The 24,191-nt window shown below is 41.5% G+C and overlaps 2 protein-coding genes across 7 annotated transcripts; both read right to left on the bottom strand.

The window, feature by feature from the left end:
• LOC127915545 (collagen alpha-1(VI) chain-like) lies at positions 1–3,327 on the bottom strand. Its single transcript, XM_052495719.1, has 4 exons — positions 3,323–3,327; positions 3,027–3,291; positions 766–1,764; positions 1–676 (listed from the first exon to the last, which is right to left on the bottom strand). Exons 1-3 carry the CDS (start codon positions 3,325–3,327, stop codon positions 1,030–1,032), a joined length of 1,005 nt encoding a protein of 334 aa, XP_052351679.1. The 3' UTR covers positions 1–676; positions 766–1,029.
• LOC118383971 (endonuclease domain-containing 1 protein-like) lies at positions 3,281–20,304 on the bottom strand. 6 transcript variants are annotated; one of them, XM_052497997.1, is made up of 4 exons: positions 20,215–20,304; positions 16,420–16,595; positions 5,528–5,787; positions 3,281–4,045 (listed from the first exon to the last, which is right to left on the bottom strand). In XM_052497997.1, the coding sequence occupies exons 2-4, from the start codon at positions 16,427–16,429 to the stop codon at positions 3,383–3,385; spliced, it is 933 nt and encodes a 310-aa protein (XP_052353957.1). In that variant the 5' UTR covers positions 16,430–16,595; positions 20,215–20,304; the 3' UTR covers positions 3,281–3,382. The 6 variants fall into 6 exon arrangements, with proteins under 6 accessions (XP_052353957.1, XP_052353953.1, XP_052353954.1 ...); XM_052497993.1 differs by having other exon boundaries at positions 19,934–20,287; XM_052497994.1 differs by having other exon boundaries at positions 20,005–20,287.
• Positions 20,305–24,191: the final 3,887 nt, after the last annotated feature.

Below are 24,191 nucleotides of genomic sequence, written 5' to 3'. Positions count from 1 at the left end.
AAGGAATTAAACTGTATTTTATTTATTAAAATAGAATTCTGTCCCCTTACATACTTTTTATATTTGATATAAACAGAGAAGAGTATAGACTATAGATATATGTAGACATAGAAGAGATGGACAGAGAGGGAAGAGTATAGACTATAGATATATATAGACATAGAAGAGATGGGTAGAGAGGGAAGAGAAGAGACTAGATATATGGACATAGAAGAGATGGACAGAGAGGGAAGAGAAGAGACTATAGATATATAGACATAGAAGAGATGGACAGCGAGGGAAGAGAAGAGACTATAGATATATAGACATAGAAGAGATGGGCAGAGAGGGAAGAGTATAGACTATAGATATATATAGACATAGAAGAGATGGGTAGAGAGGGAAGAGAAGAGACTAGATATATAGACATAGAAGAGATGGACAGAGAGGGAAGAGAAGAGACTATAGATATATAGACATAGAAGAGATGGGCAGAGAGGGAAGAGAAGACACTATAGATATATAGATATAGAAGAATTGGGTAGATACACTTATCAGAGGGTTGGGGACCATTATAACCACTATTACCATTATAACCCTCATTACCGGTATTTCCCTTATTACCACTATAACAATTATTACCACTATAACAATTATTACCACTATAACCCTTATAACCACTATTACCACTATAACCCTCATTACCGGTATTTCCCTTATTACCACTATAACCCTTATTACCACTATAACCCTTATTACCACTATAACCCTTATTACCACTATAACCCTATAACCACTATAACCCTTATTACCACTATAACCCTTATAACCACTATTACCACTATAACCCTCATTACCGGTATTTCCCTTATTACCACTATAACCCTTATTACCACTATAACCCTTATTACCACTATAACCCTTATAACCACTATTACCATCATTACCGGTATTTCCCTTATTACCACCACATATGCCATACTATGTTTGTATGTTTCGTTTTTAAAGAGAAAACACAAATCTAAAATAAGGATAAGTTTCTCAGTTCATTCAAATCATTATTTCAGTTCCAGTTCCCTTATTACCACTATAACCCTTATAACCACTATTACCACTATAACCCTTATAACCACTATAACCCTTATTACCACTATAACCCTTATTACCACTATAACCCTTATTACCACTATAACCCCTATAACCCTTATTACCACTATAACCACCATAACCCTTATTACCACTATAACCCTTATAACCACTATAACCCCTATAACCCTTATAACCACTATAACCCTTATAACCACTACAACCCTTATTACCACTACAACCCTTATTACCACTATAACCCCTATAACCCTTATAACCACTATAACCCTTATAACCACTATAACCCTTATAACCACTATAACCCTTATTACCACTATAACCCCTATAACCCTTATAACCACTATAACCCTTATAACCACTACAACCCTTATAACCACTACAACCCTTATTACCACCATAACCCTTATTACCACTATAACCCCTATAACCCTTATAACCACTATAACCCTTATAACCACTACAACCCTTATAACCACTATAACCCTTATAATCACTATAATGAATATTACCATTATAACCCTTATAACCACAACAACTATAACCCTTATAATCACTATAACCCTTATAATCACTATAACCCTTATAACCACTACAACCCTTATTACCACTATAACCCTTATAACCACTATAACCACTATAACCCTTATTACCACTATAACCCTTATTACCACTATAACCCTTATTACCAATATAACCCTTATTACCACTATAACCCTTATTACCACTATAACCCTTATTACCACTATAACCCTTATAACCACTATAACCCTTATAACCACTATAACCCTTATTACCACTATAACCCTTATTACCACTATAACCACTATAACCCTTATAACCACTATAACCCTTATAACCACTATAACCCTTATTACCACTATAACCCTTATTACCACTATAACCCTTATAACCACTATAACCCTTATAACCACTATAACCCTTATAACCACTATAACCCTTATAACCACTATAACCCGTATTACCACTATAACCCTTATTACCACTATAACCCTTATTACCACTATAACCCCTATTACCACTATAACCCTTATTACCACTATAACCCTTATTACCACTATAACCCGTATTACCACTATAACCCGTATTACCACTATAACCCTTATTACCACTATAACCCGTATTACCACTATAACCCGTATTACCACTATAACCCCTATTACCACTATAACCCCTATTACCACTATAACCCCTATTACCACTATAACCCTTATAACCACTATAACCCTTATAACCACTATAACCCTTATAACCACTATAACCCTTATAACCACTATAACCCTTATAACCACTATAACCCTTATAACCACTATAACCCTTATAACCACTATAACCCTTATAACCACTATAACCCTTATTACCACTATAACCCTTATTACCACTATAACCCTTATTACCACTATAACCCTTATTACCACTATAACCCTTATTACCACTATAACCCTTATTACCACTATAACCCCTATTACCACTATAACCCCTATAACCCTGATTACCACTATAACCCTTATTACCACTATAACCCTTATTACCACTATAACCCTTATTACCACTATAACCACTATAACCCTTATTACCACTATAACCCTTATTACCACTATAACCCTTATTACCACTATAACCCCTATTACCACTATAACCCCACTATAACCCTGATTACCACTATAACCCTTATTACCACTATAACCCTTATTACCACTATAACCACTATAACCCTGATTACCACTATAACCCTTATTACCACTATAACCCTTATTACCACTATAACCACCATAACCACTATAACCCTTATTACCACTATAACCCCTATAACCACTATAACCACTATAACCACCACTATAACCCTTATTACCACTATAACCACTATAACCCTTATACCACTATAACCCTATAACCACTATAACCCTGATTACCACTATAACCCTATAACCACTATAACCCTTATTACCACTATAACCACTATAACCACTATAACCCTTATTACCACTATAACCCTTATTACCCCTATAACCACTATAACCCTTATTACCCCTATAACCACTATAACCCTTATTACCCCTATAACCACTATAACCCTTATTACCCCTATAACCACTATAACCCTTATTACCCCTATAACCACTATAACCCTTATTACCCCTATAACCACTATAACCCTGATTACCACTACAACCACTATAACCCTTACTTTAACCATAACAAATGGTTGCATATCAACATCATTTCAACAGAGTTTAGTTGATCATTTGTTGATATAGTCTGAGCATCTGTACCTTGATCATCCAATTCTATTCATCATGGAATTGTAAAGATTCCTGACTTTGGAAGAAATTATTTTAAGAGAATTCTTCCAACTGGGTTGGTTAGAGGGAGTGGTCGGTTTAGGACCTCTTGGACAATCCTTTGGGAACAGCTGGACACTGCCACCTTGGTGAAATTCGCTCAACTCCTTTTCGAGTGCTCCCAAGGTTTCTGGGTTCAATGTTTTCCCCTGGTCTTCATTCTTGTTCCTCCCCCAGTGTGCTTCCGCCATCCACTTCTTCTTCTTGTCTTTACAGCAGTAGGCTGTCCACATGAGATCAGGGATGTTCACTCTGTCGTTCAGTGTGTTGCTCTTACTGGTCACTGCTCCAGTCACCACATAGGCTTTTATCTGGTCGTTAGCATCCTTACAGTTATTCACAAGAGTTCCTCTGACATTTCTCTCCATTTCCTTCCAGCTGCCATCGTTGAAGGTGATGTCCTGGGGAACGATGTTGGTCAGGGTGAAGGTGGACTTCTGAGTGTCAAGGTCATGAGCATGTGAATTTGGGAAGAGGTGACCTCTGTTCACCCCTTTATTTTGTGTTGAGTTAATATAGTCGTAGTTCCCAGCCTGGTGTTTGTATTCAATCTCTCTACCACTGTTCTGCATTTCAGGGCCGTTGTTTTCCCTGTTGAGCTGCAGGAAACAATCATACATCCATTCATTCACAACCCTTCTGTACAATAAACCCTCTTTTCTGGGGTGGGGTGGGGGGGTGGGGGGGGTTCAAAATCAAGACAATCAATCAAGTCTCTACACCCTCCATAGTGGTAGTTTTATATTCTGTAACATAACTGTCTGTGATATACAGTTGAAGTCGGAAGTTTACATACACCTTAGCCAAATACATTTAAACTCAGTTTTTAACAATTCCTGACATTTAATCTGAGTAAAAATTCCCTGTCTTAGGTCAGTTAGGATCACCACTTTATTTTAAAAATGTGAAATGTCAGAATAATAGTAGAGAGAATGATTTATTTCAGCTTTGACATGCACGTTTACATACACTCAATTAGTATTTGGTAGCATTGCCTTTAAATTGTTTAACTTGGGTCAAACATTTCAGGTAGCCTTCCACAAGCTTCCCACAATAAGTTGGGTGCATTTCGGCCCATTCCTCCTGACAGAGCTGGTGTAACTTAGCCAGGTTTGTAGTCCTCCTTGCTCGCCCACGCTTTATCAGTTCTGCCAGTTTTTGTGATGGTCACTCAAATACCTTGACTTTGTTGTCCCCTTAAGCCATTTTGATCCATTTGTGACCAAGCTCTAACTTCCTGACAGATGTCTTGAGATGTTGCTTCAATATATCCACATAATTTTCCTTCCTCATTATGCCATCTATTTTATGAAGTACACCAGTCCCTCCTGCAGCAAAGCACCCCCATCAGACCAGAGGACATTTCTCCAAAAAGTACGATCTTTGTCCCCATGTGCAGTTGCAAACCGTGGTCTGGCTTTTTTATGGTGGTTTTGGAGCAGTGGCTTCTTCCTTGCTGAGCAGCCTTTCAGGTTATGTCGATATAGGACTCGTTTCACTGTGGATATAGATACTTTTGTACCTGTTTCCTCCAGCATCTTCACAAGGTTCTTTGCTGTTGTTCTGGGATTGTTCAGGCGTTTGGAAATTGCTCCCAAGGATGAACCAGACTTGGAGGTCTACAATTTTGTTTCTGAGGTCTTGGCTGATTTCTTTAGATTTTCCCATGATGTCATGTGAAGAGGCTGAAGTTAGGCCTTGAAATACATCCACAGGTACACCTCCAATTGACTCAAATGATGTCAATTAGCCTATCAGAAGCGTATAAAGCCGTGACATCATTTTCTGGAATTTTCCAAGATGTTTAAAGGCACAGCCAACTTAGTGTATGTAAACTTCTGACCCACTGGGTGATACAATGAATTATAAAAGTGAAATAATCTGTCTGTAAACAATTGTTGGAAAAATACTTGTGTCATACACAAAGTAGATGTCCTAAACAACAGTTTGTTAACAAGAAATGTGTGGAGTGGTTGAAAAATGAGTTTTAATGACTCCAACCTAAGTGTATGTAAACTTCTGTAAACTTCAACTGCAGTAAACAAATCATGTCATGTTATATGAAAAAACATTGGTCCTACCTGGGGTTCGATCATCCAGGGTTCAGGTTTTGGTCTGCAGTCTGTAGGAGGACCAGTGAAGGTGTAGGCTGAGAACACAGGGATCTTGTTGGTCGTGTCGTAGAGAGTTGCAAACCTGTAGATTGTGTTGAACAACTGGCAGATCGGCTTGTAGCGGTCCTGGTTCTGGACTATCCCATCAACCAAAATACCTGGGAGATTTGGAGTTGTCCCCTCCAGGAAGAACTTCTGGCACTGTGGAACATCACTGAACTTAACCACTACATGAGAGAGAGCAGGAGGAAGGAGAGAGAGGAGGAGGAGAGTAGAGAGATGATTCAATACCCCCATCATCACCTGAAGACTGTACACCACAGAGACAAAGATGAAGTTACAGAGACCAGTTGGTAGGCTGGAGACTGTTGAGCTGAGTCAGGACAGACTGATTTAAATAGGTTTTCAGAGACTCCTCCTTCAGATGTCAAGACAGAAAGGGTTGATTTGCATAAACTCCTCTGTTCGTTTCAATGGAAACTGCTGTAACAAATAACACCTACTGTAGTTTCTAACACGTATGGACCCAAAACTTAATCACACAAGATTCTAGTTCTGGGTTAATGAGATGAGACTGCTCTAAATAGTGACTGCATCCACACTTTGGTTCTGGTAGAAAAACGTTTTAGGATAAAAACATGACTTTACTCAGCATAGAGTCTGTCAGAAGATACACATCACACTATTACAACAGTGGGACTGTTCTGGAATTACGGTTGCTGAGTTCACATTCATTAATATCCCACAAGGCTTAGCGACTCTGAATCAGCAACTCAAATAAGTAACCTTGCATTTCCCTTGACCAGCAAGTCAACATATTTAGTATGATGTCTCAAAGGCCTCACATAGTTGTGGCCAAAAGATTTGAGAATGACACAAATATTAATTTGCTACCTCAGTTTTTATGATGGCAATTTGTACTCCAGAATGTTATGAAGAGTGATCAGATGAATTGCAATTAATTGCAAAGTCCCTCTTTGCCATGCAAATGAACTGAATCCCCCCAAAAACATTTACACTGCATTTCAGCCCTGCCACAAAAGGACCAGCTGACATGTCAGTGATTCTCTCGTTAACACAGGTGTGAGTGTTGACGAGGACAAGGCTGGAGATCACTCTGTCATGCTGATTGAGTTAGAATAACAGACTGGAAGCTTCAAAAGGAAGGTGGTGCTTGAAATCATTGTTCTTCCTCTGTCAACCATGGTTACCTGCAAGGAAACACGTGCCGTCATCATTGCTTTGCACAAAAAGGGCTTCACAGGCAAGGATATCGCTGCCAGTAAGATTGCACCTAAATCAACCATTTATCGGATAATCAAGAACTTCAAGGAAAGCGGTTCAATTGTTGTGAAGAAGGCTTCAGGGTGCCCAAGAAAGTCCAGCAAGCACCAGGACCGTCTCTTAAAATTGATTAAGCTGCGGGATCAGGTCTTGAGGTCTTGAAAAAGAAGGGTCAACACTGCAAATATTGTCTCTTTGCATCAACTTCATGTAATTGTCAATAAAAGCCTTTGACACTTATGAAATGCTTGTAATTATACTTCAGTATTCCATAGTAACATCTGACAATAATATCTAAAGACACTGAAGCAGCAAACTTTGTGGAAATTAATATTTGTGTCATTCTCAAAACCTTTGGCCATGACTCTACATTACAAATCCAATCAAATTGTATTGGTCAGATACACATGTTAGCAGATGTTATTGCGCGTGTAGAGAAATGCTTGTGCTTCTAGTTCTGACAGTGCAGTAATATCTAACAGGTAATATATATTATATCAATTCCACAACAAATACCTAATACACACACATCTAGTAAAGGAATGGAATAAGAATGTAAATATGGATGAGCAGTGTCACAGCAGCTAAGATGCAATATATAGTATAGAATAGATAGTGTAGAATACAGTAAATATATATATATATATGGAGGAGCAGTGTCACAGCAGCTAAGATGCAATATATAGTATAGAATAGATAGTGTAGAATACAGTATATATATATATGGAGGAGCAGTGTCACAGCAGCTAAGATGCAATAGATAGTATACTATACTATCTATACTATCTATACTATACTATCAGGTATGAAGGCAATAGACAGGACAAGGCAGGCAGGGGTCAGTAAACCAGAGGTGGGGCAACGGTACCTGACGGCAGGCAGGCTCAGGGAAGGCAGAGTGGTCAGGCAGGCGGGCTCAGAGTCAGGACAGGAAAGGGTCAAAACCAGGAGGGGGGAAAAAGACTGAGAAGTAGAAAAAAATATATCTGGTTGACCTGGCAACAGACAAACAGAGAACACAGGTATAAATACACAGGGGATAATGAGAAAGATGGGCGACACCTGGAGGGGGTGGAGACTATCACAAGGACAGGTAAAACAGATCAGGGTGTGACAGAATACAGTATATACATATTAGATTAATAATGCAAGATATGTAAACATTCTTAAAGTGGCATTAATAAAGTGACTAGTGATCCATTTATTAAAGTGGCCAATGATTTCAAGTCTTTATGTGGGCAGCTGCCTCTCTATGCTAGTGATGGCTGTTTAACAGTCTGATGGCCTTGAAAAACAGAAGCTGTTTTCCCAATCACTCAGTCCCAGCTTTGATGCACATGTACTGACCTCGCCTTCTGGATGATAGCGGAGTGAACAGGCAGTGGCTCGGGTGGTTGTTTTGTCCTTGATGATCTTTTTGGCCTTCCTGTGACATTGGGTGCTGTAGGTGTCCAGGAGGGCAGGTAGTTTGCCCCCGGTGATGCGTTGTGCAGACCTCACCACCCTCTGGAGAGCCCTGCAGTTGTGGGCGGTGCAGTTGCAGTACCAAGAGGTGATACAGATATGTGTCCATCTGAATGAAATGGAGGAAGATGTGTCCAACTGAATGAAATGGAGGAAGATGTGTCCAACTGAATGAAATGGAGGAAGATGTGTCCAACTGAATGAAATGGAGGAAGATGTGGCCAACTGAATGAAATGGAGGAAGATGTGTCCAACTGAATGAAATGGAGGAAGATGTGTCCATCTGAATGAAATGGAGGAAGATGTCCAACTGAATGAAATGGAGGAAGATGTGGAGGAAGATGTGTCCAAATGAAATGGAGGAAGATGTGTCTGAATGAAATGGAGGAAGATGTGTCCAACTGAATGAAATGGAGGAAGATGTGTCCAACTGAATGAAATGGAGAGAAGATGTGTCCATCTGAAGAAATGGAGGAAGATGTGTCCAACTGAATGAAATGGAGGAAGATGTGTCCAACTGAATGAAATGGAGGAAGATGTGTCCAACTGAATGAAATGGAGGAAGATGTGTCCAACTGAATGAAATGGAGGAAGATGTGTCCAACTGAATGAAATGGAGGAAGATGTGTCCTACTGAATGAAATGGAGGAAGATGTGTCCAAATGAAATGGAGGAAGATGTGTCCAACTGAATGAAATGGAGGAAGATGTGTCTGAATGAAATGGAGGAAGATGTGTCCTGAATGAGGAAGATGTGTCCAACTGAATGAAATGGAGGAAGATGTGTCCAACTGAATGAATGAAATGGAGGAAGATGTGTCCAACTGAATGAAATGGAGGAAGATGTGTCTGAATGAAATGGAGGAAGATGTGTCCAACTGAATGAAATGGAGGAAGATGTGTCTGAATGAAATGGAGGAAGATGTGTCCAACTGAATGAAATGGAGGAAGATGTGTCCAAAATGAAATGGAGGAAGATGTGTCCAACTGAATGAAATGGAGGAAGATGTGTCCATCTGAATGAAATGGAGGAAGATGTGTCCAACTGAATGAAATGGAGGAATTTGTGTCCAACTGAATGAATGGAGGAAGATGTCCATCTGAGGAAGATGTGTCCAACTGAATGAAATGGAGGAAGATGTGTCCAAAATGTGGAGGAAGATGTGTCCAACTGTGAAATGGAGGAAGATGTGTCCAACTGAATGAAATGGAGAAATGAAGATGTGTCCAACTGAATGAAATGGAGGAAGATGTGTCCTACTGAATGAAATGGAGGAAGATGTGTCCAACTGAATGAAATGGAGGAAGATTGAAATGAAATGGAGGAAGATGTGTCCTTCTGACTGAATGAAATGGAGGAAGATGTGTCCTACTGAATGAAATGGAGGAAGATGTGTCCAACTGAATGAAATGGAGGAAGATGTGTCCATCTGAATGAAATGGAGGAAGATGTGTACTAATTAAATGTTGTTTATTTTTTTTAACCTTTATTTAAATAGGCAAGTCAGTACAGAACAAATTCTTATTTTCAATGACGGCCTAGTGGGTTAACTGCCTGTTCGGGGATTTGAACTTGCAACCTTTCGGTTACTAGTCCAACGCTCTAACCACTAGGCTACCCTGCCGCCCGAGCGGTGTATTTGTGTTGGTTTATTCTGTGGTCTGACCAATGCTGAGTTTATTTCCAGTAACTGAAGTAGGTCACAGTGAGATCAGACACAAGGCTGTGTATGTAGAGGTAGAGGTAGAGTAGAGTAGAGTTAGAAAATGTGTTTCCTACCAACACTGTGGTCAGAGCAGCACTGGGCTGGTTAACACCTCAGACTCAGCAGCTGTTGATTCTTCAGTTGAGGCCTTTTCTCAGTAAGAGTAGAGGAGACTGGGGAACAGACTAACACTTTTAGACTTTAGTTTATTATGAAAATATTATTCATGTTAGATTAATCATATTTTTATGTAAATTACATATCTGAGCTACCATTACACAGTAAATATGTTCCTAGGACATAGGTATTTTATGTTTTTGATTAGTAAAAGTTGCACGTTTTCTTTATGAGTAGTGAGTGATCGTACGGTGACAACATATACATCCTGAATTATTTCAATGGGTCTTTCTCCATTCTGATTGGTTTATTCTGTTCAATTAAACCTAAAATCATTTCCTGCAATAATTTCAGATCATTTCCACACTGCCACGACACAGGCAAAATTACTAGGCCTTATTTTAACCAAATGTTGCAATTGCGATTTAAATCAAAACACTTGGGTGAACTTTTGGAATCATGGAAATAGAATGTATATTATAATAATAATATAATATTTAAAATGACTGCTTCGCTTCAGTAAAACATTTAACTTATTCACCTACATACAAATGTTAAACAGCAGGTCACACAGTTCTACTTCCTGTAAAGGTGTGGAAGTTTATTTGCTAATTGTTCACATCAAATGTTGCCTTAAATGTTGGGCTTGTATGAAATACTATTGTTGGGGGTTACCCTGGGGGTCGGGGGAGGGGCTACACCAATGCCATGATTACTGTATATATATTCATTCTTTCCTTTACATGGATCAGTCGTCCTGGTCCCTTTGCAGAAAAACAGCCCCAAAGCATGATGTTTCCACCTCCATGCTTCACAGTACGTCTGGCACTGCAGGATTTGAGTCCCTGGCGGCGTAGTGTGTTACTGATGGTAGGCTTTGTTACTTTGGTCCCAGCTCTCTGCAGGTCATTCACTAGGTCCCCCCGTGTGGTTCTGGGATTTTTGCTCACCGTTCTTGTGATCATTTTGACCCCACTGGGTGAGATCTTGCGTGGAGCCCCAGATTGAGGGAGATTATCAGTGGTCTTGTATGTCTTCCATTTCTTAATAATTGCTCCCACAGTTGATTTCCTCAAACCAAGCTGCTTACCTATTGCAGATTCAGTCTTCCCAGCCTGGTGCAGGTCTACAATTCTATTTCTGGTGTCCATTGACAGCTCTTTGGTCTTGACCATAGTGGAGTTTGGAGTGTGCCTGTTTGAGGTTGTGGACAGGTGTCTTTTATACTGATAACAAGTTCAAACAGGTGCCATTAATACAGGTAACGAGTTTAGGACAGAGAAGCCTCTTAAAGAAGAAGTTACAGGTCTGTGAGAGCCAGAAATCTTGCTTTTTTGTAGGTGACCAAATACTTATTTTCCACCATAATTTGCAAATAAATTCATTAAAAATTTTACAATGTGATTTTCTGGATTTTTTTTCTAATTTTGTCTGTCATAGTTGAAGTGTACCTATGATGAAAATTACAGGCCTATCATCTTTTTAAGTGGGAGATCTTGCACAATTGGTGGCTGACTAAATTATTTTTTGCCCCACTGTATATGTGATAACCTTTGTATGCTTGCAATGAGCAACGATGTAAAAGTACTGGGTAATGAAGATGTACTGCTTTAGTTCTCAGGCTGAGAACTGCCTGCACCTGCTGATAGTCACTCAGCCTCAAGGCCAAAATGTTCCGAAAGCAGCAAAGCGCCTGAGACCACACAGGTGTGGTTGATGGCTTATAGCAGAGTGAGAAACCACAGTCTAGACATGCTTTTCTTATCTTAGACACCTTGTATCTAATCCAATGCAACAATGTTAAGGTATGATTGACGTATGCATTTGACATAGGTTGTCCACACCACCTAGTATAAAGAGCGTTGTCTCCTGTTTCACCACACAGATCTTTACTGTAGACTACTGAGGTATTCTTGATGTGAATCTCTGTCTGCAATTACATTTTATTACTAAGGAGTTTTACACCTGTGTCATCTATCTGGAAGACTGATTGTTGAAGGAAACTCACATCACCCCAGACAAAGGACACTATGAATCACTTTCTTATTTCATGAAACTACAGAAATACTTTATTTCAGAGAAATATTATATTTGTTCAACATGCGTGTGGGGAGGAGTTCCCATTTCTGTCCAATGAGGTAATTTCTGGACAATATTTCAGCAAGTAAAATGATGGTTCTACTTTAGAATGTGGAACACACAGCCAATAGGGAGGTTTGATTGTTACACCTGATAAATAGTTACACCTGTTCCACATACAGAGGAGTTTATCCAACCCTCCTTGTCCAGTCTGGACCACTAATTATACCAGACAGGACTCATCTTCATAGAGAGGAGTTTATCCAACCCTCCTTGTCCAGTCTTGACCACTAATTATACCAGACAGGACTCATCTTCATAGAGGAGTTTATCCAACTCTCCTTGTCCAGTCTGGACCACTAATTATACCAGACAGGACTCATCTTCATAGAGAGGAGTTTATCCAACCCTCCTTGTCCAGTCTTGACCTCTAATTATACCAGACAGGACTCATCTTCATAGAGAGGAGTTTATCCAACCCTCCTTGTCCAGTCTTGATCACTAATTATACCAGACAGGACTCATCTTCATAGAGAGGAGTTTATCCAACCCTCCTTGTCCAGTCTTGACCACTAATTATACCAGACAGGACTCATCTTCATAGAGGAGTTTATCCAACCCTCCTTGTCCAGTCTGGACCACTAATTATACCAGACAGGACTCATCTTCATAGAGAGGAGTTTATCCAACCCTCCTTGTCCAGTCTGGACCACTAATATACCAGACAGGATTCATCTTCATAGAGAGGAGTTTATCCAACCCTCCTTGTCCAGTCTTGACCTCTAATTATACCAGACAGGACTCATCTTCATAGAGAGGAGTTTATCCAACCCTCCTTGTCCAGTCTGGACCACTAATTATACCAGACAGGATTCATCTTCATAGAGAGGAGTTTATCCAACCCTCCTCGTCCAGTCTGGACCACTAATTATACCAGACAGGACTCATCTTCATAGAGAGGAGTTTATCCAACCCTCCTTGTCCAGTCTTGACCACTAATTATACCAGACAGGATTCATCTTCATAGAGAGGAGTTTATCCAACCCTCCTTGTCCAGTCTTGACCTCTAATTATACCAGACAGGACTCATCTTCATAGAGGAGTTTATCCAACCCTCCTTGTCCAGTCTTGACCTCTAATTATACCAGACAGGACTCATCTTCATAGAGAGGAGTTTATCCAACCCTCCTTGTCCAGTCTTGATCACTAATTATACCAGACAGGACTCATCTTCATAGAGAGGAGTTTATCCAACCCTCCTTGTCCAGTCTTGACCTCTAATTATACCAGACAGGACTCATCTTCATAGAGAGGAGTTTATCCAACCCTCCTTGTCCAGTCTTGATCGCTAATTATACCAGACAGGACTCATCTTCATAGAGAGGAGTTTATCCAACCCTCCTTGTCCAGTCTTGACCTCTAATTATACCAGACAGGACTCATCTTCATAGAAAGGAGTTTATCCAACCCTCCTTGTCCAGTCTTGATCACTAATTATACCAGACAGGACTCATCTTCATAGAGAGGAGTTTATCCAACCCTCCTTGTCCAGTCTGGACCTCTAATTATACCAGACAGGACTCATCTTCATAGAGAGGAGTTTATCCAACCCTCCTTGTCCAGTCTTGACCTCTAATTATACCAGACAGGACTCATCTTCATAGAGAGGAGTTTATCCAACCCTCCTTGTCCAGTCTTGACCTCTAATTATACCAGACAGGACTCATCTTCATAGAGAGGAGTTTATCCAACCCTCCTTGTCCAGTCTGGACCACTAATTATACCAGACAGGACTCATCTTCATAGAGAGGAGTTTATCCAACCCTCCTTGTCCAGTCTTGACCTCTAATTATACCAGACAGGACTCATCTTCATAGAGAGGAGTTTATTCTCCTTGTCCAGTCTTGATCACTAATTATACCAGACAGGACTCATCTTCATAGAGAGGAGTTTATCCAACCCTCCTTGTCCAGTCTTGACCACTAATTATACCAGACAGGACTCATCTTCATAGAGGAGTTTATCCAACTCTCCTTGTCCAGTCTGGACCACTAATTATACCAGACAGGACTCATCTTCATAGAGAGGAGTTTATCCAACCCTCCTTGTCCAGTCTTGACCTCTAATTATACCAGACAGGACTCATCTTCATAGAGAGGAGTTTATCCAACCCTCCTTGTCCAGTCTTGATCACTAATTATACCAGACAGGACTCATCTTCATAGAGAGGAGTTTATCCAACCCTCCTTGTCCAGTCTTGACCACTAATTATACCAGACAGGACTCATCTTCATAGAGGAGTTTATCCAACCCTCCTTGTCCAGTCTGGACCACTAATTATACCAGACAGGACTCATCTTCATAGAGAGGAGTTTATCCAACCCTCCTTGTCCAGTCTGGACCACTAATTATACCAGACAGGATTCATCTTCATAGAGAGGAGTTTATCCAACCCTCCTTGTCCAGTCTTGACCTCTAATTATACCAGACAGGACTCATCTTCATAGAGAGGAGTTTATCCAACCCTCCTTGTCCAGTCTGGACCACTAATTATACCAGACAGGATTCATCTTCATAGAGAGGAGTTTATCCAACCCTCCTCGTCCAGTCTGGACCACTAATTATACCAGACAGGACTCATCTTCATAGAGAGGAGTTTATCCAACCCTCCTTGTCCAGTCTTGACCTCTAATTATACCAGACAGGATTCATCTTCATAGAGAGGAGTTTATCCAACCCTCCTTGTCCAGTCTTGACCTCTAATTATACCAGACAGGACTCATCTTCATAGAGGAGTTTATCCAACCCTCCTTGTCCAGTCTTGACCTCTAATTATACCAGACAGGACTCATCTTCATAGAGAGGAGTTTATCCAACCCTCCTTGTCCAGTCTTGATCACTAATTATACCAGACAGGACTCATCTTCATAGAGAGGAGTTTATCCAACCCTCCTTGTCCAGTCTTGACCTCTAATTATACCAGACAGGACTCATCTTCATAGAGAGGAGTTTATCCAACCCTCCTTGTCCAGTCTTGATCAATTATACCAGACAGGACTCATCTTCATAGAGAGGAGTTTATCCAACCCTCCTTGTCCAGTCTTGACCTCTAATTATACCAGACAGGACTCATCTTCATAGAAAGGAGTTTATCCAACCCTCCTTGTCCAGTCTTGATCACTAATTATACCAGACAGGACTCATCTTCATAGAGAGGAGTTTATCCAACCCTCCTTGTCCAGTCTGGACCTCTAATTATACCAGACAGGACTCATCTTCATAGAGAGGAGTTTATCCAACCCTCCTTGTCCAGTCTTGACCTCTAATTATACCAGACAGGACTCATCTTCATAGAGAGGAGTTTATCCAACCCTCCTTGTCCAGTCTTGACCTCTAATTATACCGGACAGGACTCATCTTCATAGAGAGGAGTTTATCCAACCCTCCTTGTCCAGTCTGGACCACTAATTATACCAGACAGGACTCATCTTCATAGAGAGGAGTTTATCCAACCCTCCTTGTCCAGTCTTGACCTCTAATTATACCAGACAGGACTCATCTTCATAGAGAGGAGTTTATCCAACCCTCCTTGTCCAGTCTGGACCACTAATTATACCAGACAGGACTCATCTTCATAGAGAGGAGTTTATCCAACCCTCCTTGTCCAGTCTTGACCACTAATTATACCAGACAGGACTCATCTTCATAGAGAGGAGTTTATCCAACCCTCCTTGTCCAGTCTTGACCTCTAATTATACCAGACAGGACTCATCTTCATAGAGGAGTTTATCCAACCCTCCTTGTCCAGTCTGGACCACTAATTATACCAGACAGGACTCATCTTCATAGAGAGGAGTTTATCCAACCCTCCTTGTCCAGTCTGGACCTCTAATTATACCAGACAGGACTCATCTTCATAGAGGAGTTTATCCAACCCTCCTCATCCAGTCTGGACCACTAATTATACCAGACAGGACTCATCTTCATAGAGAGGAGTTTATCCAACCCTCCTTGTCCAGTCTTGACCTCTAATTATACCAGACAGTTCCTCTGTTGACCTCAGACACACCTTCTTCCACATGTCATCACAGAAAAGTTAATCAGTTAGATAATATTTACCCAGTGGCATCCTGAGACATTGATACATCATGAGAGAATAAAATATTAAATGACCATTTCTAAGCTGCTCATGTATTATGTAAAAACTCACCCCAGCACATTCAGAGGCAGAACTTGGAGACAGGAAGGACATCACCCTCTTCTGGTCTTCACCCCACTGGGGCAAGTTCAGAAGACTGGGGTGGATACAAGAGGGCCTGGGGTAGATCATCAGGTACAGGGGCCGAACATGAGGCAGGAGGTACCGGTTTGTCCAAGGGTTCATACCTAATACATACAGAGAATACATAAGTGACAGCTACAGTACTAAGCATTCTCAGCACCATGAGAGCAGACCTACAGCATGAAAGGTAAGTGACAGCTACAGTACTAAGCATTCTCAGCACCATGAGAGCAGACCTACAGCATGAAAGGTAAGTGACAGCTACAGTACTAAGCATTCTCAGCACCATGAGAGCAGACCTACAGCATGAAAGGTAAGTGACAGCTACAGTACTAAGCATTCTCAGCACCATGAGAGCAGATCTACAGCATGACAGGTAAGTGACAGCTACAGTACTAAGCATTCTCAGCACCATGAGAGCAGATCTACAGCATGACAGGTAAGTGACAGCTACAGTACTAAGCATTCTCAGCACCATGAGAGCAGATCTACAGCATGAAAGGTAATTGACAGCTACAGTACTAAGCATTCTCAGCACCATGAGAGCAGACCTACAGCACGACAGGTAAGTGACAGCTACAGTACTAAGCATTCTCAGCACCATGAGAGCAGATCTACAGCATGAAAGGTAAGTGACAGCTACAGTACTAAGCATACTCAGCACCATGAGAGCAGATCTACAGCATGACAGGTAAGTGACAGCTACAGTACTAAGCATTCTCAGCACCATGAGAGCAGATCGACAGCATGAAAGGTAATTGACAGCTACAGTACTAAGCATTCTCAGCACCATGAGAGCAGACCTATAGCATGACAGGTAAGTGACAGCTACAGTACTAAGCATTCTCAGCACCATGAGAGCAGATCTACAGCATGAAAGGTAAGTGACAGCTACAGTACTAAGCATTCTCAGCACCATGAGAGCAGATCTACAGCATGAAAGGTAAGTGACAGCTACAGTACTAAGCATTCTCAGCACCATGAGAGCAGATCTACAGCATGAAAGGTAAGTGACAGCTACAGTACTAAGCATTCTCAGCACCATGAGAGCAGATCTACAGCACGAAAGGTAAGTGACAGCTACAGTACTAAGCATTCTCAGCACCATGAGAGCAGATCTACAGCACGAAAGGTAAGTGACAGCTACAGTACTAAGCATTCTCAGCACCATGACAGCAGACCTACAGCATGAAAGGTAAGTGACAGCTACAGTACTAAGCATTCTCAGCACCATGAGAGCAGACCTACAGCATGACAGGTAAGTGACAGCTACAGACCTACAGCATGAAAGGTAAGTGACAGCTACAGTACTAAGCATTCTCAGCACCATGAGAGCAGATCTACAGCATGACAGGTAAGTGACAGCTACAGATCTACAGCATGACAGGTAAGTGACAGCTACAGATCTACAGCATGACAGGTAAGTGACAGCTACAGACCTACAACATGACAGGTAAGTGACAGCTACAGACCTACAGCATGAAAGGTAAGTGACAGCTACAGTACTAAGCATTCTCAGCACCATGAGAGCAGATCTACAGCATGACAGGTAAGTGACAGCTACAGATCTACAGCATGACAGGTAAGTGACAGCTACAGACCTACAACATGACAGGTAAGAGACAGCTACAGACCTACAACATGACAGGTAAGTGACAGCTACTAGATTTAGTTGTGTAACTAAAGGACAAAGAATGCATAGGCCTTTATGACAGATACAGGAAGGGAGTGTCATAATGGAAGGGGTTTCATCTGTAAAAAGTCCACACTGCAGTTATGGAAAGTTGTGTATCATTCAATACATGGACAAATAGTATGATTAACACAATGCACATCTTCCATTAGTGTAAAGTCTTCATGATTAACACAATGCACATCTTCCATTAGTGTAAAGTCTTCATGATTAACACAATGCACATCTTCCATTAGTGTAAAGTCTTCATGATTAACACAATGCACATCTTCCATTAGTGTAAAGTCTTCATGATTAACACAATGCACATCTTCCATTAGTGTAAAGTCTTCATGATTAACACAATGCATATCTTCCATTAGTGTAAAGTCTTCATGATTAACACAATGCACATCTTCCATTAGTGTAATGTCTTCATGATTAACACAATGCACATCTTCCATTAGTGTAATGTCTTCATGATTAACACAATGCACATCTTCCATTAGTGTAAAGTCTTCATGATTAACACAATGCATATCTTCCATTAGTGTAATGTCTTCATGATTAACACAATGCACATCTTCCATTAGTGTAAAGTCTTCATGATTAACACAATGCACATCTTCCATTAGTGTAATGTCTTCATGATTAACACAATGCACATCTTCCATTAGTGTAATGTCTTCATGATTAACACAATGCACATCTTCCATTAGTGTAAAGTCTTCATGATTAACACAATGCATATCTTCCATTAGTGTAATGTCTTCATGATTAACACAATGCACATCTTCCATTAGTGTAAAGTCTTCATGATTAACACAATGCACATCTTCCATTAGTGTAAAGTCTTCATGATTAACACAATGCATATCTTCCATTAGTGTAAAGTCTTCATGATTAACACAATGCATATCTTCCATTAGTGTAAAGTCTTCATGATTAACACAATGCATATCTTCCATTAGTGTAAAGTCTTCATGATTAACACAATGCATATCTTCCATTAGTGTAAAGTCTTCATGATTAACACAATGCACATCTTCCATTAGTGTAAAGTCTTCATGATTAACACAATGCACATCTTCCATTAGTGTAAAGTCTTCATGATTAACACAATGCACATCTTCCATTAGTGTAAAGTCTTCATGATTAACACAATGCACATCTTCCATTAGTGTAAAGTCTTCATGATTAACACAATGCACATCTTCCATTAGTGTAAAGTCTTCATGCTTAACACAATGCACATCTTCCATTAGTGTAAAGTCTTCATGATTAACACAATGCACATCTTCCATTAGAGTAAAGTCTTCATGCTTAACACAATGCATATCTTCCATTAGTGTAAAGTCTTCATGATTAACACAATGCACATCTTCCATTAGTGTAAAGTCTTCATGCTTAACACAATGCATATCTTCCATTAGTGTAATGTCTTCATGATTAACACAATGCATATCTTCCATTAGTGTAAAGTCTTCATGATTAACACAATGCACATCTTCCATTAGTGTAAAGTCTTCATGCTTGCAGAATGTCAAGGGAACAGAATAGCCGACCTAATATTGCAGAACCATATTCATGTGTAGATTGAAATGCAAGTCAAATATCGCGATTATCACACCATTAAACTAGATCACATAATACATGCATTAGCTAATCCATGACTGATACATGTTGAATAAAACTGTGTTAAACACTGGAACCGAAAATAAACTACTGTCCAGTAGCATGTTAAAGTTACTGAACTGTAGCCTGCATCACCTTCACACGATTTCACCACTTCACAGACGTCTTACAACATACAACAACGCACGAATATAAGAGATAGTTACTTTAAAATAGATACGATTGTAAAAATAGTATTGAAAATGCAGACAAGTGGCCGCTGATTGTACCGGTAGTTACCGATACCAAACCAATAATACGGGCATCATAGGTAGAAGACTGCAGAGATAGAACTGTATAATGTTTTCAATCCGCTTTTCCATTCTTCTTATAACTTCACAGATGTAGCAATAAGATTACAATCCATTTCATTCAACCTTAGAAAAGATACTTCCTCTGTAACTCTCCGTTTGATGTAAACAACGATCCGATGAAGGGAAAGTGTTTTCTTCTTCTGTGGGTTTTATGGCGGACTACACACAAAAAGGTGCTTTGCTGCCACCAGCTGGACGGTTTGATACAAAAAAAGTCAATAAAATATATACAGTGGGGCAAAAAAAAAGTATTTAGTCAGTCACTAATTGTGCAAGTTCTCCCACTTAAAACGATGAGAGAGGCCTGTAATTTTCATCATAGGTACACTTCAACTATGACAGACAAAATGAGGGGGAAAAACTCCAGAAAATCACATTGTAGGATTTTTAATGAATTTATTTGCAAATTAAATAACTACTTTTTTGCCCCACTGTAACTCCAAACATAATAGTGATACTAAATGTGATACTAAAGTGATACTAAATTAATCCATCCACCCTCATAAAATAGTACATTATCAAAACAAACAAAACTCCCACTTATTCCTTCTTTTAGTTCTCTACATGTCCCTTCTCGGGTTCTAGGACCTGAGAGGTGGTACAGCTCTAGGACCTGAGAGGATGGTACGGCTCTAGGACCTTAGAGGATGGTACGGCTCTAGGACCTGAGAGGGTGGTACGGCTCTAGGACCTGAGAGGATGGTACGGCTCTAGGACCTGAGAGGGTGGTACAGCTCTAGGACCTGAGAGGGTGGTACGGCTCTAGGACCTGAGAGGATGGTACGGCTCTAGGACCTGAGAGGGTGGTACAGCTCTAGGACCTGAGAGGATGGTACGGCTCTAGGACCTGAGAGGATGGTACGGCTCTAGGACCTGAGAGGGTGGTACGGCTCTAGGACCTGAGAGGGTGGTACGGCTCTAGGACCTGAGAGGATGGTACGGCTCTAGGACCTGAGAGGGTGGTACGGCTCTAGGACCTGAGAGGATGGTACGGCTCTAGGACCTGAGAGGGTGGTACAGCTCTAGGACCTGAGAGGGTGGTACGGCTCTAGGCCCTGAGAGGGTGGTACGGCTCTAGGACCTGAGAGGGTGGTACGGCTCTAGGACCTGAGAGGGTGGTACGGCTCTAGGACCTGAGAGGGTGGTACAGCTCTAGGACCTGAGAGGATGGTACGGCTCTAGGACCTGAGAGGGTGGTACGGCTCTAGGACCTGAGAGGATGGTACGGCTCTAGGACCTGAGAGGATGGTACGGCTCTAGGACCTGAGAGAGGATGGCTCTAGGACCTGAGAGGGTGGTACGGCTCTAGGACCTGAGAGGATGGTATGGCTCTAGGACCTGAGAGGGTGGTACGGCTCTAGGACCTGAGAGGATGGTACGGCTCTAGGACCTGAGAGGGTGGTACGGCTCTAGGACCTGAGAGGATGGTACGGCTCTAGGACCGGAGAGGGTGGTACAGCTCTAGGACCCGAGAGGATGGTACGGCTCTAGGACCTGAGAGGGTGGTACGGCTCTAGGACCTGAGAGGATGGTACGGCTCTAGGACCTGAGAGGATGGTACGGCTCTAGGACCTGAGAGGATGGTACGGCTCTAGGACCTGAGAGGGTGGTACGGCTCTAGGACCTGAGAGGATGGTACGGCTCTAGGACCTGAGAGGGTGGTACGGCTCTAGGACCTGAGAGGTGGTACAGCTCTAGGACCTGAGAGGATGGTACGGCTCTAGGACCTGAGAGGGTGGTACGGCTCTAGGACCTGAGAGGGTGGTACGGCTCTAGGACCTGAGAGGGTGGTACGGCTCTAGGACCTGAGAGGGTGGTACGGCTCTAGGACCTGAGAGGGTGGTACGGCTCTAGGACCTGAGAGGGTGGTACGGCTCTAGGACCTGAGAGGATGGTACGGCTCTAGGACCTGAGAGGGTGGTACGGCTCTAGGACCTGAGAGGGTGGTACGGTTCTAGGACCTGAGAGGTGGTACAGCTATCTCTAGCTCTAGTTGAGACTGGCTAGACATCCGGTTGGATTTAAAACAGGAAAATAATGCGCAAAAGATTACATGCAAACCTTATTTTGTCCCTCCCCTGGATTTTTTTAGACGTAAATGTAGTTAACTGCGGTGGAGAAAACAGGCTGTGGATGATCGCTGCACTATAGTGTCATGTTGGATCAGTGCAACAGGGCGGCTGAACTAAACCTAAATCAAGTCAGACAGTTGTGTCCTAATTGACAACGATAAAAGGCAGAATTTCAAGGCAATATATGTCAGAATTGGCGTTTTTTAATCCCAATTAAACTGCTGATTTAAGGTGTCGTTAATTTATTGATTTTGAAGGCCTCGTCGATGTTTCCTCCACCGGGGAGGCTATCCCATAACACCTTGCGACAAGTAGTGGAAATAATCATATCAATGTCTGAATTAAGGTCCCCGCTTGGGAGAAAATGTTCCAGAGCGAATATAGCGAATAACTTTGAAATGTACGTTTATTTATTTACCAAGTTGTTTAAATGCTCAACAAATTACTTTCATGTGAATTTTTAATTCAGATGTCGAGTCAGTGCTTTTTATCAGCTCGCTTGTCAAGCTAAATTGGCATCGGATCCAAAAACTAGCTGGCAGGCGACCTCTTCCTGCATATCAGCTGTTAAGAGATGAACAACTAAACTAAATCATTGTAAAGTCAGCAATGTGTCAATTGTGAAGATTTTTATTTTTATTAATTTTTACCCTGAATTGAGGAACTTCCTAGTCAGCTAATAACACATCTATGAACACCTCTTCATCTCACATGTGATTTAAAAAGGTTGAAAATGCAGCTAACCAGCTGTGTTCTGTTCAGTCTCGGCATGTTAGCCAGCCAATTTATTTGACCATTATTACATCAGTCTATCCAGATGGAGATCTCGTTGTTTCATTTTACCATCCAAAGGCATCATATGCAGCCGTCTATATATCGGTATTCCCCGTGGACCGGTTAGTACGCGAAAACATTCTGCTACAAGGCGTCGATTTTCTCCAGAACTCGATTTAATATCGAAGGAGGGAAAAAGCAGAAAGATGTGTGTTAATGAAACACCATTTTCCACCACCACAAGGAGTGTAGCTGATTACATACAATGCCTACAACTTGATCAAGCCTATGAATATGCAAAACTGTTTACGAAACCATTGCACATTAATAAAGGTAGTGGGGGTTCTCAGTAGCTTGAACCAACACTGACATTTGAGCAGTGAGGTTAATTCCCCCCCCTTATGTTTCCGCTCTGTTCTTCTCAGGTTGAAGCACATCCCACCCCATCACCCGGACAGATGTAAAGAAGTTGGGAACCTCCCGACCAACAGGAACATCACCCTCTCGAGAGGTTAGTCAGGAGGTTATTCAGCAACATCACCCTCTCAGGAGGTTAGTCAGGAGGTTATTCAGAAACATCACCCTCCCAGGAGGTTAGTCAGGAGGTTATTCAGCAACATCACCCTCTCAGGAGGTTAGTCAGGAGGTTATTCAGCAACATCACCCTCTCAGGAGGTTAGTCAGGAGGTTAGTCAGGAGGTTATTCAGCAACATCACCCTCTCAGGAGGTTATTCAGCAACATCACCCTCTCAGGAGGATAGTCAGGAGGTTATCACCCTCAGCAGGATCACCCTCTCAGGAGATTAGTCAGGAGGTTATTCAGAAACATCACCCTCTCACAGATGTCAGGAGGTTATTCAGCAAACCTCCCGACCAACAGGAACATCACCCTCTCAGGAGGTTAGTCAGGAGGTTATTCAGCAACATCACCCTCTCAGGAGGTTAGTCAGGAGGTTATTCAGCAACATCACCCTCTCAGGAGGTTAGTCAGGAGGTTATTCAGCAACATCACCCTCTCAGGAGGTTAGTCAGGAGGTTATTCAGCAACATCACCCTCTCAGGAGGTTAGTCAGCAACATCACCCTCTCAGGAGGTTATTCAGCAACATCACCCTCTCAGGAGGTTATTCAGCAACATCACCCTCTCAGGAGGTTAGTCAGGAGGTTATTCAGCAACATCACCCTCTCAGGAGG

The sequence above is a fragment of the Oncorhynchus keta genome, chromosome 35 (assembly GCF_023373465.1).
Source record: "Oncorhynchus keta strain PuntledgeMale-10-30-2019 chromosome 35, Oket_V2, whole genome shotgun sequence".
Classification (NCBI taxonomy): Eukaryota; Metazoa; Chordata; class Actinopteri; order Salmoniformes; family Salmonidae; genus Oncorhynchus; species Oncorhynchus keta.
Note: the sequence above shows the minus strand (reverse complement) of the source record. Positions and strands in the feature narration are given on the sequence as shown.